The sequence below is a fragment of the Populus alba genome, chromosome 11 (genome assembly GCF_005239225.2).
Source record: "Populus alba chromosome 11, ASM523922v2, whole genome shotgun sequence".
Lineage (NCBI taxonomy): Eukaryota > Viridiplantae > Streptophyta > Magnoliopsida > Malpighiales > Salicaceae > Populus > Populus alba.
The window spans coordinates 4542816-4560026 of NC_133294.1; the positions used below are offsets into that span (position 1 = coordinate 4542816).

General features: G+C 30.0%; 1 protein-coding gene and 1 long non-coding RNA gene across 2 annotated transcripts; one reads left to right on the forward strand and one right to left on the reverse strand.

The window, feature by feature from the left end:
* Positions 1-3730: 3730 nt before the first annotated feature.
* On the forward strand, positions 3731-6107 carry LOC140956125 (uncharacterized). Its single transcript, XR_012171184.1, has 2 exons — positions 3731-4416; positions 5532-6107. It is a non-coding gene; the product is annotated as an uncharacterized lncRNA (long non-coding RNA).
* Positions 6108-6379: 272 nt separating this feature from the next.
* Positions 6380-11527, reverse strand: LOC118039681 (probable beta-1,3-galactosyltransferase 2). The gene is made up of 11 exons (XM_035046447.2): positions 11048-11527; positions 10277-10334; positions 9438-9502; positions 9142-9332; positions 8981-9041; positions 8317-8389; positions 8088-8208; positions 7789-7876; positions 7587-7712; positions 7251-7360; positions 6380-6875 (listed from the first exon to the last, which is right to left on the reverse strand). The coding sequence occupies exons 1-11, from the start codon at positions 11173-11175 to the stop codon at positions 6727-6729; spliced, it is 1170 nt and encodes a 389-aa protein (XP_034902338.1). The 5' UTR covers positions 11176-11527; the 3' UTR covers positions 6380-6726.
* Between the last annotated feature and the right edge of the window lie 5684 nt (positions 11528-17211).

Consider the following 17211-nt stretch of genomic DNA (forward strand, 5'->3'; position numbering starts at 1 on the left):
TTAGGTCCCAATTGTCCTTAAGACCCTAATATTTGAGTGGCTGAGGTTCTGAAATTTTTGGTGTTTGGACTTGTTCAACGTACGTATAATATAATTTAGAGCTCAATCCTAGCGAAAATAGAATATGGATCCAAAATTCATATATGATTCCTTACGTGTTATAAACAACTTGAATAATTAAATCAATCCTTGTCCCAAGGCAATATCGACATTTGTCCCATTCAAAATAATGGTTCTCAAAGGGGACAATTGTGCTAATGTCACATCCTTGATTTGCCACCAACACCACCCAAACGAATTTTTTAATAACTAAGATCACTAATAAAGGTATAATGACATATATACTCTATTAGTTTTCACCACAACCATCCAAGATTATTATTATTTTTTAGTTTATTATAGGATCTGTATCATTTAAGAGTTATTTGGATTATGTTTTATTTTAGTTATTTTAAACTTTTAATGTATTAAGGTTTATTTATCAAGTTAATATTATTTTGGGGTTAATGAATTTTTATATATCTACAAGTTGCCATAAATTATGTACTTTTTTTTATATGATTGAGTAATTCACGTACTGGTATGTTTCTCAACAAAATTTTTAGCTGTGGAGTCTACAATGTGTGAATGGATTTTATTCCTAATAAATGTTTAAAGTTCACTTTACTTGGAGCATGACCTTAATGTCTACTATAATAAAGGATTCTTGTATGGGAGCTGTGCAATTTAAGGTTTGATTGTTTGTGCCGTGCACCATATAAAAAAAATTAAAGAATTGTTGATTTTTATGCGGTGGACCACATAACAAACGGTTTTTTTTTTTTTTTTTCAATATATATAATTGGTCAAAATACATGAATTTGTGAAAGGCTGTTGCATTATACTCATAAATGATTTTAGCTTTTATATTTTCACTTTTGGTTAGGTTGCTAATTTTAATCCTCAATATTTTTAATTTTATGTCCTAATTCATTAACTATGAGTGCAATTAAGTCCAGTATCTTAATGTTCTTAAACATCCCTTTAATAAAAAAAAAAAACTACTGTAACGAACTTTTATACATTAATATGATTATTCATTACACAATAAAAGATGATGAAACGCTCGTAAAAGCAATAAAAATACTTAAATGGCTCCAAAAAAATGTCACACATAATTGAGAAAACTATAAATAATCCTTTTAAAAATATATTTTATAAGTGAAATCAACAGTTATTATGAAATATCAAATCATAGTTATTTGAAACCGTAGTTATTAAACTCAATAACATGACATCTAGTTTAGATTTGTTTTTAAATTATCTAAATAGTTTACTCGATCAAACTATGTGATTGCCTAATCAACATAAGATATAAATGAGAATTGATCAAAGATTTTATTTTTAACTAAAACACATCATTTATTTTGCTTTTTTTTTTTTAATGAAAAACAATGTTGTTTCATTAAAAAAAAAAAACAAACCCATTATATCTAAATTAACCCATCAACATTTGGTTAGAGCTCGGTCAGGTTTTATAACTATAATGAAAACTTTTAATTTATTTTACTTAAAACTAAAATAACATGACATCTAGTTTAGGTTTGTTTTTAAATAATCTAAATAGTTTACTCGATCAAACTATGTGATTGCCTAATCAACATAAGATATAAATGAGAATTGATTAAAGATTTTATTTTTAACTAAAACACATCATTTATTTTGCTTTTTTTTTTTAATGAAAAACAATGTTGTTTCATTAAAAAAAACAAACCCATTATATCTAAGTTAACCCATCAACATTTGGTTAGAGCTCGGTCAGGTTTTATAACTATAATGGAAACTTTTAATTTATTTTACTTAAAAATAAAATACTAAATTCTACAATAGCAAATGGTTAAATAAGTTTAGTTAAGTCTCCTACTTTGTCTGTGTCTTACAAATAATATTGTGTAAGACCATAACGAGGCTTATTAAAATTATAATTAATTTACTTAATTTCTCTTTTCTTAAACATGCAAATACATTATACATTATAGATACAATTTTCTCTTTTTCTTTTCTTCTCTCCTTTTCTTTATCAGTCATCCAAAAACTAGTGATTTATCATAAAACCTGATGTTGTTTGATGTCCAAAATAATTATAGATATATATTTTTTAAATTTTTATTTTTTTAGTTTTGATGTAATTTCATTAGTTATTGGAGTTTAGATCCATCCTTAAAAGGGTAGGGGTTTTTTTTTTTTTATCTATCTATCTATCTATCTATTGGAATTTCTGAAGATCTATTCAAGAGCCCATGGTGGAAAAAAGAGCATATATCTCCAAATTTGAAAATTATAAATTCCCAATAATAAAAAAAGACGTAAGATTCATATCAAGGTATAGAGGATTCGACTCTAAATGGGTTTATTAATGAGCAGCAATAGAAAAAAAAAACAATAAAAAAAACTAACAATTTAAATTTTCTCATCTAAATTAGAATAAAAAAGTCTTATAATGTCAAAAAATCATCTCAACAACCCAATAATTTAAATTGTTAGGTGAAGTCTCAAAATATAATTTATATTATTTTCTAACATACCCCTTTAAATGAAAGTCTAATGGGTTTAAAACTTGGATAAACCTACATTACCTTATACTAATTTTTTTTTATTAAATAAATAGAGATGATGAGATTTGAACTCGTGATTACTTGATGATTAAATCTTTGATACCATATCAAAGAATTATCACAACCCAATAACTTAAACTATTATGTAAAGTTCTACGATATAATTTAAATTATTCTATAACATATCATTTTTAATTTGAAAAAAAAAAATTATCAAAAAATATTAAGATTCTTTTATGTTATTAAAATTATAAAGAACATAGTATGATTTTATCAAATTTTAATAAATTATCATATTATGTTTTTGAACAATTACCCATTATTCATATATGAATTAGAATCTCAATCATTGATTTAAATTAAAAGGTGTGGATTTTATAATCGAAGAAGAAGATACAAATCTCAAAAAATAAACTTTTTAATATGCCACTCAACATTGTCAAAAAGAAACTTAATATTTTTCACTTTATCAATAATGTGGACGTCAAATTAAAAGTGGATTTCACTTATTTTTTATGTTAAAATTTGTTGAAAATGAATCTTCATCAAAAAAAATTTAACGTAAAACATTAGCAAGAATTAAATAAACTATATGTGAATGTAAAATCATTTGTTGATAGTTCTTATAAAACCTAAAATTAACCCTTTTTATATCACACATAAAAAAATTAATTACATGTTGCATAGAGTACGTACTGATTAATCCAATCATATAGGCTCCAAGACAAGCATATGCCTTTGAGTTCGACAACTCATATTAGTAATTCATGCTTCGTTAAATCATACGCCGTTGAGTTCGACAATTCATATTGTTTCAAGACAAACACAAATCTCTTAAGAGACGCAAGCCATACATAAGATGGCATCAAACTTCTCTATTATTTTTCCATCAAAATTCAGGCATTTTACGACAGTACTTTTCTTACAAAATAAGTTTTCATGTTTTTTTTTTTATTATTTATTTTCAAACCAACTTTGCTATCAATTTTGTTTCGTAAAAAATCAACTAGATAGACTACACTTAACCCAGAAATTTTCACCACCAAGAGATTTGCTTTGCGTTGCTTTTTTAAAATTCAAAATGATGACTGGTGGCACCATCCCAATGGCAACATGCCCTCTCTTTCAAGCTCTCTTTCAGAAGTCATAAATACAAATTGAAAGCTCAAGGGACCTCAGAGTGCTTTTTGCATCGTTCGTATAAGCTTTAAATTTAATATACTCACCTTCTTTTTTTTTGTTGTTGGGTTGTCAGTGAATTTATTGCTAACTTCTTGCCTATACATCCCTTCTTCTCATCTCTCTTTCTTTCACAGACACAGACATACACATTAAGTAATGAATCACAATCTCAGAGTCCTGGAACATTTCCTTACCTTGCAGAAAAAAAAAATCCAATTTTCTCTTCCTTCATAGTTTCTTTTCCCTACTCCCTTGATCTTTCTATCTCTATATGGAGTATATATCCACTCACTTGAAAGCTCTATTGAAACCCTTTTCTTGGTATATTACTTTTCACCTGAAACCATTGCTTTATTCCTTCAATTCTTGTGAATTTTTAGGGCTTGGTGTTGCATGTACTTATGCTTGTTTCTTTATAAACTAAGTTTTATTGGCGTGGTTAATTTTCTCTTGAAATCATATATTGCTATAAAACTTGTTAACATAATTATATATAACGAGATATTGGTGCGGTTCAATCTGATAGTAATGCTCCATAAGCATAGAGCTCTATTGTTTGATTGAGCCGTGCCAATATCACGTACGTCTATGTTCCTCCTCTCAGGAAAAAAGAAAAAAAAAAAAGTGATGTACTTGGAAGGTATGATTCTTAACTCTGATCTCCTCTTCAAAATGTTTCCTTGTCTCTAACATATTCTAAATTTCTTATTCCAAGACAGATTATTGTGTGATTTAAAGAGCAAAGCAATAGTTTATCATTTTTTCACATTTTTTTTGTTTAAAATATCTCGATCCCAATACCTTTATACCAGAGGGGGCATGGGATTTAATCGAGTTATAAGTTCATTGTTAACAATACTGGTCGTTGCAACATCTTGTTGTGCTATCTGGGCCATGTTTCCATGCAGAAAATCAAGTGAATCCAGCAAGACACTTGATTGGCAAGATTAATCTGTACAAATTATATGTATTTGGATGGTTTGATGTAATCTTGTTGGATTTTTTTCCCTTTTTCTTACCAGTAAATTTGCCTTTTCTCTGGCTTTAAAGAAACCATGATCATATTAAGTAACCAAATCATCAAAATAAATGAGATTTTTTTTTTTTTTTGTGTTAGGTAAGGACTAGACCAGAAATTAATAATTTTTATTCTTTCTTTTACAAATGGTTCCTTCCATTGTAGAGTACCATCACTCTTTTTTGATTTGACAAAATGGTTTTAGTAGGTAAAAAGATTCATTATTTAAAAGCATTTTTAAAAGTTTGAATATAATAATAATTTCCAAATGTGCAAGACGCTATGATACCCAAAAGTCGAATAATTGCATTATTTTCCTCCCTCCTTTTCAAATTCCTTGCAAAACCATCTAACTCCCTAGGTTTACATTGTAAAAATATTTCAAAATTATAGTTTTTCTTCATAGTGTATAATTCATGCGGAAAATATTTCTTCATTCGAGTTACTATATATAGAAGGTCAACTGTTTATCCCATTGAAACGAAGATACTCAACATTTTCCCGTGTTTTTTCACTTAGCAGAGGGGAAATGAAAGAAAAATCTTAAACACATGGAAGTCTAGCTAAGATTTCTATGTGAACGGCGTGTTATTCTTTCTAAAACATTAATCTCGAATGAGTTTTAACGCATTACACTAACTTTTTTGTAGTTGGTAGTATATACGACACTTATGAATTGAGTGTATTCATGCATCCTTTGATGTTATTAATTATATTTTGAAGCACACTATCAACAGGTTGCAGACTCAACAGCCACCCATGGCCCTATGAGCACATTATCTCAGGGAGGTGAAAATTGTCACTACACAGAACTTCCAGGTCACCTATGGCGACAAGTGCTAGTATTTTGTGTCCCTGTAGACTTTGAAAACGTGCCTTGCAATAATTTTGTCCCTGAGTCTTGCATCTACTTTCCTGAGTCAATATGATCCATGGGATTCTTCATCACTTTCTCTGTCACTCTCTTTAATTTCTTTGACAACTGAGGGTTCTTAGCAGAGGTCTAAAGGGGGGAAGACAGTGTTGCACTCAACTGTTATTCTAGGTGATAGTGGGGTTACTGATGGAATTTGCTTTCTCCTTTCTGGTCCTGTTAGGTTAGCAAACAAACAAGGGTTGCTGACTTGTTTCTGTAGCCTGCAGGTGCCTAATAGTTTCCAAGCTGAAACTCACCATTTGACCTGGAAGCATTCTTATATTCATCAGCTTGGATATGGTAACATAATGTGACCAAGTTCGATGACTAGCTTCTTCTCATTGCCATTAACCAACAGTATTTAGTAATGTTTGGTTTCTGTATATATATATATATATATAAAAAGAACATATCTCCTCTGAACTTTGTATTTTAAAACGATACAAATTTACTCTACAATTATTTTAGAGAAAAGTTTATTTTAGACCTTCGAAGTCGTCTCTTCAAGTGCTCATGATCTCTTCAACTGAATATGTTTCTAATTTCTCTAAATCTATCTTTTATTTCCTAGATACTAACAAACGCAATAAAGATCCATGTGACCTCCAGAACGTAACTTAAGCATGAAAAGAAAAGGGTATTAAAAAGTGAAAACCATAACAATCATGACACAAGAAAAAATACCTGTTGTATATTATATTGATCTATAAAGCAAAATATAAGTGAAAGCTGTCCATATAGATTTTCTAACTTAACGTTTGGTAATAATAATCATGGCAGAGAACCAACAAAACAGCCCTCCAAACCATTCAAAGAACGATTGTTACAGCTCTGTCCTTTGACTGTCTTGCCACTATCTGAGGCTGGTCGCCTGTTGACGGCGGCCCTTAAAGCCGGAAGGATCTCGATTCTCTTTCACTGTAAATCTATGATTTCTGTTAGTATGTCACATGCATCTCTACAACCTACTTTCCCCAGTTGCCCTTTCTGAGTTTGGAGGAAAGGTGTCTGTTATGTTAGAAGCTTGCGTGCTCTAGCGCTTTCACATCTTCACCACAAGTCTTGTGAACTTCCATCATTCTTTCAACAGACCTGCAAATCCCGCTACATTTCCAATCAAACGAAACAGCACAGGTGCTGCCTAGATGAGCCTTCCACTCACAATCTGCAGTAACAAATCACATCATTAACTCTGTAAGTATTTCTACTTGTTTGCTATATCCGCACTCTTTTAATCAATATATTCCGTTTGGTTAAAGGATAATTACCCTGAAAGAATCCTGAATATGTCTGTTTATAACTCACAGATAGTAGGAAAAACCTTTAACATTAACCAGATAATTAAGTTCAACAGAGAAGCATAATGTCAATCTGGGTGTTACAGAAATGAATCTGTCCATAGAGGCATGGAAATTTTACACATATTCAGGTGTTGCTATCTTCCTTGTAGCATATCATTGACCGGAGTGATTTTCCATTTTCCCATGTGAAAACCAAATAAATAATAATAAACATGTAAGGCTAGGAATTTCACATTTACCTGGTGGGGTGCCACAACAAAGTCTCTTATCATCAACATGCTCCACATCTAGGCCAATAAACCAAGATCCCAGAGAAACATCTTCATTGACATATTTATGCAAGATGTGCCTGAAAGATAAGATTAAAACACAATTTAAGTGCATATTTAGCAAAACAAAGCTCGCAATCTTTAAGGAATCAAATATGTGGAGCCAGAATTATAACCCCTCGTTCCAGTTTCTTGGTAGTAAACTGGATTAAAAAATAAATGTTTCAGCTCATTCAATCATTACTCATAAGGGACTTTAAATTTTCTGTAAACCAAAAAACCTATATGACTGGAGTGCAGACTCACTGGTTTACTGATATATAGGTTGCCAGATCCTTTGATATAGCATAAAGTTGCCCAGTAGCGTGTCGGAAATACTTGTTTCCAGCTTCTCCAAATTTCCAATACTCTGGTTCGTAATATCTCACACCCCTGTTTCATGGAAATATCATAAATCATGCCTAACTAATATTGAGGTAATTCAAAAAGCTCAGGCCATTCAGCTTACTTTTTAGAAAGCACAGGACCAGACTTCATGCAGCCAACATAAACCCGAGGTTTCTTTTTGTGTCCAGCTAAGATTGTGCCAAGCGTTGCTACATCAATTTCACAGTATAAGAACTCAATCAGATAGGAGAAAAGTGACAAACATGGTACTTGGAAAATTCACAGGTACTCATCTCTAGAGTGTTGATGTCATTTTCTCCAATTCTCCATATTAGTGTGGGTGCTTGGGGGGATAGAAAGAGACATTGCATACAAGATCTACAAATTAAACATGCAAGAAAAGATGGAAATTCGTTTTACCTAAATTCACATGAACATCATCGTCAACTTTGATATAGAAGTCGGCATCCCACAAAGCAACAGCAGTTCTAAAGTAAGTCTTTGTCTTGGCCGATAATTCTAGGTAGCCCTCAACATGTTCCTGTTAAAACATAATGATTAGACCTATTTTTGAACCATCGGAAGTGCAGAGATAATGTAATGGCTAGGAAATGAATTAAATGTAAAACCATTAAGACAAGAGCATCACCAGCCTCAAGAAATCTCCATGCATCATTTCCTCTGCTTCAATAGCTTTGTCCAGAATGCCACCAGCGGTTGAACTATGGGAAAAACCAGTTAACAGTTGTTCTACAAATCCATACTCCACAACCACATAATGTACAGCCATCTAGCATGAATAATGGACTCAGCGATCAAGAATGTAATAAGTATGTGTACATAAGCCACCAGATCTCATTAAGCAAGTCATTAATCATATCATGCAGGGACTAGTGATAGCTAAGGTTGGCGTGCATACAAACTCTTAACCTATTGTGACTATTTGATGAGGTAAATAATCCATGCACATTGACGAAAAGGTTCATAAAGCTCCTAGCTGTGGGTTTTTTCATAACATAACCAGACAAATAGTTCCACACTTTCACATGCATCGACACCTTCTCATGACATTGCAATTATTTTATCCACAAATTTTCAAATCTTTCAAGATTCCTTGCTTTTGAAACAAAGTCCTGCATTCATCAATACATCAGTTTTTTGATCTGTTTACTATGATATAATCAAACTTGTACTCCCTTGCTAAAACCACGGACTAATAGTAGATGAAAGGATGGACAAGGGGCAGAAACTTTCTAAGAAAATCCAGCACACCACCAAATAACACTAGCAACAAGATAGGTATAAAATATCACCTGTGACCTATAACAAAGCGTATGACTATACCCTTCTCCTCCAACTTCTTCCTTTCCTCACCTAGTTAAAATTTCGAAATATGGAACTCAGTAGTCATACTTTAACTGCAAAATTTACAACTGGAATAGCATATGAACACATAATGGCCCAGTCAATTCACCTTGTGGCATCCAAGTTGCACGGACTGAATCCCTCCGCTTCCGACTGCTAAAAGCTGTATTGATTCCAATTACCATAAAGTATTTTCTTTTCAAGTTTCCTGATGCAGCATCGGCACTCGACAAAGATTGCTGCTCTGCCTTGGCAGCTGCTAATTTCATCTCTATACTTGAAATTTTACTATTGAGTGTACTGCTTTCAGAATACAGCATTAGGATTTGAATTTAGGTCAATGGAAGGGTAATGACACCCTCGTATATGTAAAAACACAACACAACATGTATCAGCAGGGCTTACCTGATATCATTCTGAGCACTTGAAATTTTCCCTAGACTGTAATTGGATATATGATTTCCAACCTTCTGATAAAGGCAAAAAATCAGAGCAAATACTATAATTGGCATGTCAATTGCAATGGCTTGATAGAAAAAGCATAGCTAAATCTGATCATAGGAAAGCTAGTTACGCAGAAAAATAGATTTCCAGAAACATGCACACAGCAAATTCTAACCTTTGCTTGAAAAAATGACAAAAAAAAAAAAACTGCACCGATATCAAAACTAACATGTAATAATATATTCTTCCACCATGTTTGCAGACAAATCAAAAATACATTTTTGAAGAGAACTGCTTCTTTTGTCCACCACTTTTGCAAGCACAAATCAAAAGTTTTATATAGAAGAAAACGGCTTTTATGATAAGACAAACCATAGTCAAATTAAACAATTAAATTCTTAATTCCAAGAAATTATTGATCAACCACAGAAATGTCATAGCTAATGTGTCAGGCTACATGTTCCTACCTTTTTTGTTCCAAATATTAACTACCAAGGTCTTAGGATAATAAGATGCATAAGACAGAGAAACATAAGCAATAATCGCAATGTTCTTCCATGTTAGTTGAATTTTACAAATCAAAAAGGCTAGATGAAAGTAAAGATTATATTACATGAAAAAATTATTCATAGCCAAACCAAACACAAAAATTTAGTTATACGAATTTATTCATTGACAACCAAATAGTCACGGTGCATTCTGAATTCACTCCATGCCACATAGTCCAACACAACACTAAGCTTAAGCTTTATCCATATGCTTTTAAGTGAGATTTAGATAAAAGCTTGGAATGCACTTACAAGCTTCTGATCACAAGCCTCAGATTCTACATTTGTTCTTTCAGGGTCTGTCCATATCCTGGTACAATATTTCTTGATCAATACATGCATACATACATACACATCCATACATCCATACATATACATATATATGACATATCATTCACCTCAACTTGTATTAAAGAAGTCCAAAACCAAAAGTAAATACAAAAAATAAGGACAACTTCAATTGTCTGCCAAAATATAATAAATGAAGCTTGCTACCACTTGGCACCAACACTAGTGCTATATATGGAATTATCAATTATGTGGCTCAAAACATAGAATAAAAAGTGCAATTGAAACCAGCCCTACACCATTAGACATTAGTTTAAGTAAAGGAAAATAAAGAAAGAAACGACAGCACCTTCACAGTTTTCTGTTTCCAAGGTGAAGATAGTGTCGGTGGAGACATATTTGCCAAAAAAAAATAAAAAGATAATCATGGCTGCCATTTGATTCCACAATATCCAAAAATCAAGAACAGAAGAGTAAATTACTACACAATTTGTTCTACAACATTCATCTTCTGTCTCAAGACACTTAGCTTCGAAAATCAATGACAATACTGCAAATTAAAACTCCAAGAAATCAGTCAAAGAGCCTCACTTATTTCAATATCTCTCTCAAAGATCACATATTTCTCAGAATTCAGTGAAACCCAGTTGAGTTAAAATGCATCATACAATCAAAACAACCACCAAAGTTTACATCTTAGAAGAAAGCAATAAGAGCCCATTAATCAAAACTTACCTGTTGGTGAACAATATCCCAGCAAAGAAGCTACTAAAACAAAGCAAAAGTGCCAAATTCCTTGACACTACTACATTCCTTGAACCCATCTCTCCTACTCCAACTCCTCCTCTACCCTTCACTGACATTCTGTTCTACTTTTTAACTTACACACACAAAACCAAAAAGATTAAAACTTCATCAAAAAATGAGACTCTAAACCAAATTTAGAGACAACCCAGAATTTGTTTTGGTTCAAAAAACAAATGCAGGTGGTGTTGTACAAGTGTTCATGTCTATGCAATGACACACACTATTCCCTCCCTCCACAAAAGAGCAAAGACACACACAGAGAAAAGTGTGCAAAGTGAAAAGACCTGTTTACCAACTGCCACTCATTAAATAAGCTCAAAAATCACTTAACCGACCTCTTAATCAAATGTTCCAGCTTGTCACCATTAATGTACTTATGATGTTACATGTTCTAGACAACATTAACAATAATGTATGTTTTTTCTTTGAAACCATAACAATAGTTTTTATAGCCTTACATTAATAACAGTAACAGTTTCATTTTGATGGGGTTAGTACTTTTTTCTCTCTTTTGATTGTTCATAGGGTTAAATTAATTTAGACATCGGAACCCAAGTGGGTCGAGTCCATGTTAGAAGAGTATAAAACTATAAATTATATTTTAGTCACTAAAACTTTCATGATGTTCCATTTCAATCCTTCATTTTTATAATTTGTGGATGTTAATCTTGTAGCCATATTCCAAATAACTAATAAAAGTTAAGGAAGCATTTCATTATTATCTCATGACATATTAAGATAACAAGAATATAGAAGACTTATCCTTTTGTATTCTCAGTTTATTTTTTTAATCAAACACAATTTAATATTGGATTTGATTTTTGAATTAGATTTTCTACAGGTTTACATGTGTTTATTTTTTCTGGAAAACTAAAATCTTTTTCAAGAGTAACTTTTTTTCTCAGTTAGTAAATTTTTCCTAGAAAATTTTAGAATTAGAAAACACTTGAAAATAGAGTTTTTTAGGATTTTTATGGGATATCATCACACATATTGATGTTTTGATTTGCATGGAATGAAGTAGAACATTATTAAATCTATAGAGACTATAATATAGTTTACCGAATAGAAAATTTTCGGTGATGTAATTCTACAAAAAGTTCTTCTCCAAAAATCTCATTCAATTGGATTTTTTGGAAAGTGATATAGAAAAATATTCTTGATAAATTATCACTATTTTTTTCCCATAAGTATAATATATTTAGTTAATTAGAATCAATGGAGTATGATAGAATATCCTCTTCCTTTTCCCCAAAAACATTTTTTTTTCTTCAACTTAAGCTATATCCATTGACTCTTTCCTCAAAATGACACAAAAATTTGAGGCTTCAAACAATTGTATTTCTAACATATTCCCTTAATAAAAATACAATGTTATAACTTTCATAATTAACTGTAATAAATTAGAATTGTATTAAATCATAGAAGTTAATCCACTTAATTATGAAAATAAATTATTTTATTTCTCTCAATTAATTATGTCATTATGGCAAATTTTAGAAAACCCTTTAAACAAAACCTATTTATAATTCTATTTAAACAATGAAGATGTTCTATTTTGGACACATTAACTCAATTCACGTTTCTTTTTAAAAAAAAAAGAATAAAAAACCCATAAATCTAAATGTTTTTATTTTCTTACAACAAATTAAAGGTCTTTTAATTCGGAATTAATGTGGTCTTATCTTGCTATGAATTCAATGAAAGCTTAACTAGTTTGGTATTGTGGTGAAAATAGCTTTTTAATAATACTTTTTAATTAAAAATTAGAGATGATAATAGTTATATTTTTTTTATATTTACACCTTACTAATTACCAATTGGGTTTTGGTTATTCATATGGTTATTCATTATCTATTATTATTTATTATTTAATAAAAAATAGTATATATATATGTGTGTGTGTGTGTGTGTTAAAAAAATTAAATGTTCCACAAATATATCTATATAATATAAATATACATGTTGGGTTAGGCTTGGATGGGAATTGGGTTTGACAATATTCATACATATTTATAATGCTATTTAAACAATAAAGATGTTTTACTTTAAACAGCATTAACTCAATTCACATGTTTTTTTTTAAAAAAAAAAAACTATGAATCTAAAGGTTTTTGTTTTCTTACAACAAATTGAAGGTTTTTAATTCGGCATTAATGTGGTCTTCTCATGCTATGAATTCAATGAAAGCTTAATTAGCTTGGTATTGTGATGAAAATACTTTTTTAAAAATATTTTTTAATTAAAAATTAGAGATGATAGTACTTATATTTTTTTTATATATCCAACATTACTAATTACCAATCGGGATTTGGGTATTCATATGGTTATTCATTATCTATTATTATTTATTATTTAAAAAAAAATAAAATAGTTTGTGTGTGTGTGTGTGTTGGGGGGGGGGCGGCTATGCTTGGATGAGGATTGGATTTGACAATGTTTATAACCTTATTCATTATCTAGAAGATAAGGTAATATTTCAAGAAATATCTATCCATTCAAGTTAGTATCCATTGAATTCGGATTAAATTGTCATCTTTATTAAAAATACATCAAAATAAAAAAATAGATTTTTTTTTATTTTTGGCATAACATATTAAAATCATCCAAAAACACCTAAAAGCATAATTTTTTATTTTTGCATGCAATTTGTTTTTTTTTTATTTTTTAAAAAAAAAAAAAACGAGTTGTAATGCAAAAACAAACAAACAAGAAAATAGCAAAAATATTTGGGATTGATTATTTTTGTGAAATTAAGTTAACAAACTTGTAATTATTAAAAAAGAGAGTAAAAATACATATAAATAATGTTTAGAGCAACAAAAAAACAAGTTGATTCATGTTGCATGAAGGAAATGTTTGTGGGATTTGTTCGTTGATCTGGGTCATACTACGCAAATTAGTGTTCGTCCTCTTATCACTTCCCTTGGTAGAATTGTCCGTACCTGTTGTTGATGATGACTTTACCCCTAACGAAAATTAATCTCTCTAAATTTGGGCTAACTTGTTCTTGAAAAAAAAAAAATGATTTGTAAAATTTTAATATTGCTAGTTTTGAAAACAGAACTGATCATATTCTGAGAATGAATTGGGCTTATTGCAAATATTTTGGCAAAATCGGTCGTGGGCTATCTCTTCTCGTAACTGAAGCATGGAAAAAGCTACCTTATATTTTGAGTATATTTTTTTTGTGTTATAAAAATATTTTTTTTATTTATTTTGTTTCAAATTATTTTGTTTTTGGTATTTTCAAGTTGTAATGTACTAAAGTTAAAAATAAATTTTTAAAAATAAAAAAAAATATATTATTTCAATATAAGTTTTAGTAAAAAATACTTTGAAAAAACAACTAATATTACAATACCAAGCAGGGCTCATCGTCAATTGGAAGTAAACATATCATTTGAAGTCAATACCTAGAAGAATCTCTAGCTAGGAGAAAAAATACATTTGAAAAAAAAAACGAGTCTTTTCCGAGTTTTGCTTGGTCAGCAGATTTTGACCTTTTTTTGCTCTTGCTGGATTTTCACCTTATCCTAATCGGTTCAGTCACTAGGTCAACCCATTAGGCCAATCTGAATTTGATAACTATAATATATACAATAGAACCATGGCAAAAGATGTAACATGAACGTTTTTATTATAGTAATTAAACTCGCCCAATTCAAGACTCAATTCACATGTTTATGAGTTATTTCAGGTTCAATTAAAAATGATATCATTTTATTTATTTTTAAAAAAAAAAAAACAAATATGTTTTATAAAAGAAATTAAAAAAAAAAAAACTAATTTTGGACTGAATGGCATAGAAAAAGCAACTCATTTTGCTTTTTTTTTCTTTTTTTTTTAGTAGCCAAAGTGGAAGTAATACTCACAAGAGAACCATGGCAAAATATGTAATTGTCAAGCTCTAATATATTATGTGATTTATATTATTTTTAATATGCAGGGTAGTAAGGTTTTTTTTTTTATTTTTTGATATCACATTAAAAAATTCAATCTAAAATTTTAAACTATTAAGTATTATAATTTATATTAATATCTAACAACAATAAGGGTTGGGCTTCAACAATAACTTTATTTCTTCTTTATTTTTTAAGCAATAAGTGTTCATAGACTACTTTTAATATCAATATAAACTAAATTCTTTTTAAACAATTTATATCTAACTAAATAAATCATCTTTAGTATTGATGCCAATATACAAATTCACAAAATTAAAAACCAAAAAGGAAAACTTTAATAAGAGGTGAAGTCATGTAAACACAAACTAGCAGCCTACACCTTTTTTTTTTAATCAATGCATCAATGGAAAGATAAAATAAAGGGGGCGGCTAGTTTAGGATATTGTACTTTATGCAATGGAATATCCATTTGAACAAATTAAAGGTTCTAGTTAGAGGTTTTTGATGAGCTACAAGCACACATAATAAAGCACTCTTGGAACACTAGCATATGGCTGCTACGCCTTTATTTTGCCAATGTGTAAAGAAGATGGCAATATCATAAAAAGGGAACAATATCGGCTTATCACCAAGCAATGTTCAATCAAGGGACTTGTGATTTCCGATTGGCACTGCTATAATTTCTGTTTTTTAGATTGCTTTTCTTCTAAAAAAATACATCAAATTAATAAATTTTAGAATTTTTTTATGATTTTAACGTATTCGTATAAAATATAAAAAATTCTAAAACACTATTATTTTAATATATTTTTAATTTAAAAATATTTTTCACCACATTACCAAAAACACACTACTGAACTCAAGAATCCTTTGGCGGGTATTCGCGGCAATAGCAAAAGGTTTTTCTTCTTCTTTTTTTTCCTTGTAGTGGTCCTCGAAACAGTTGGAGGATACCTAACATGTGAAATCTAGAGGCGGGGAGTGAAAGGAATGGAGAATTTTGCAAAGGAAATCGTTGATATTCCTGTCGGCAAAAGGGTCAAAGACCTGTACATGCATCTTTTGGAGCTGTGGGGAGCTTTGAGTTACAAGTGCTGGTGATATATTGTTCCAGATCTTGATACCATTACTAGCAAGAATCTGTCCAAGGACAATGAGCAGAGGACAATTCTCTTGAACTTTTGGCAACGGTGGTGCCCCTTTGATCCGATTGTAATGGATTTTTGAAATCTTTGATAGATAGGTTACACAACGAAAAGGCAATCCATTTTCTATCTTGAACACTTTTCGACCATGGAAATCATCGAGACAAGAGATAGATTGCCATTACTTTACCAACTGTATTCGCAATAACCTCCAAAAACATTCACTTCTATTATGTTATTCCAAATATAAATTATAGTTTTAATTAAATAGAATTAAATTAATTAAGCAAATTAATTTTTTATTAATTAAAAAATTGATTAATTTATATTTGAAGATCAAGTGCATCATTTAGCAATATATCATGATCCCCCAAATATTAAAAAAAAAAATTATTATTAGTTTGATTTAATCTTTCAGTGACTGGCTTTTCAATGTAATTAATATCTTTTCATTAATAATATTATGATTTAACATTAAAGCATATAATATATCTTAAATGTTAAATCATGTTTGCTCTCTACATAATAGTCATTGATTATTTGAATAATTAAGATTTAAAACTCTTTTCAAATCTCATTTCACATTTGCCAAATATTTTTCAGTCAATACTATTTAAAAACATATGGAACATTTTTCCTAATTCACCTAGAGTGATGAATCATCTCTTAATCACTCATGTACCTTCATGTAGTTCATGTTATATCCAATGTCTGTCATTTCGTTCTCGATTAAGATAATATATAATAGGATCAAAATATAACATTCTTTATATAACATGACTTAGTGATCTCAAGTTTAACACTACCACATTTAATAATTTTCTCAAAGGAAAATTCTGTCAGTATTTATACTAATATGCTGTCGGTGATTATTTTATCGATGGATTCACGAGCAGAAACCAGTTGTTAGAAAAAATCTCGTTGGTAATTTCTGGTAATTTGATATAAGTTTCAACAATTTACAAACAAATATAATTTTACAAAATCTAGATCAAACCATAATATGTACAAATCATAAATCCATATGATAAGTTTGATTGAG

Bases quoted from the DNA above. Each gene is read 5' to 3' on its own strand.
- LOC118039681 (XM_035046447.2), bottom strand. From the start codon at position 11,175: ATGTCAGTGAAGGGTAGAGGAGGAGTTGGAGTAGGAGAGATGGGTTCA. The intron at 10,335-11,047 runs GTAAGTTTTGAT...ATATTGTACCAG, and splicing joins GGGATATTGTTCACCAACAG to GATATGGACAGACCCTGAAA. The intron at 7,713-7,788 runs GTAAGCTGAATG...TCCATGAAACAG, and splicing joins GGTCCTGTGCTTTCTAAAAA to GGGTGTGAGATATTACGAAC.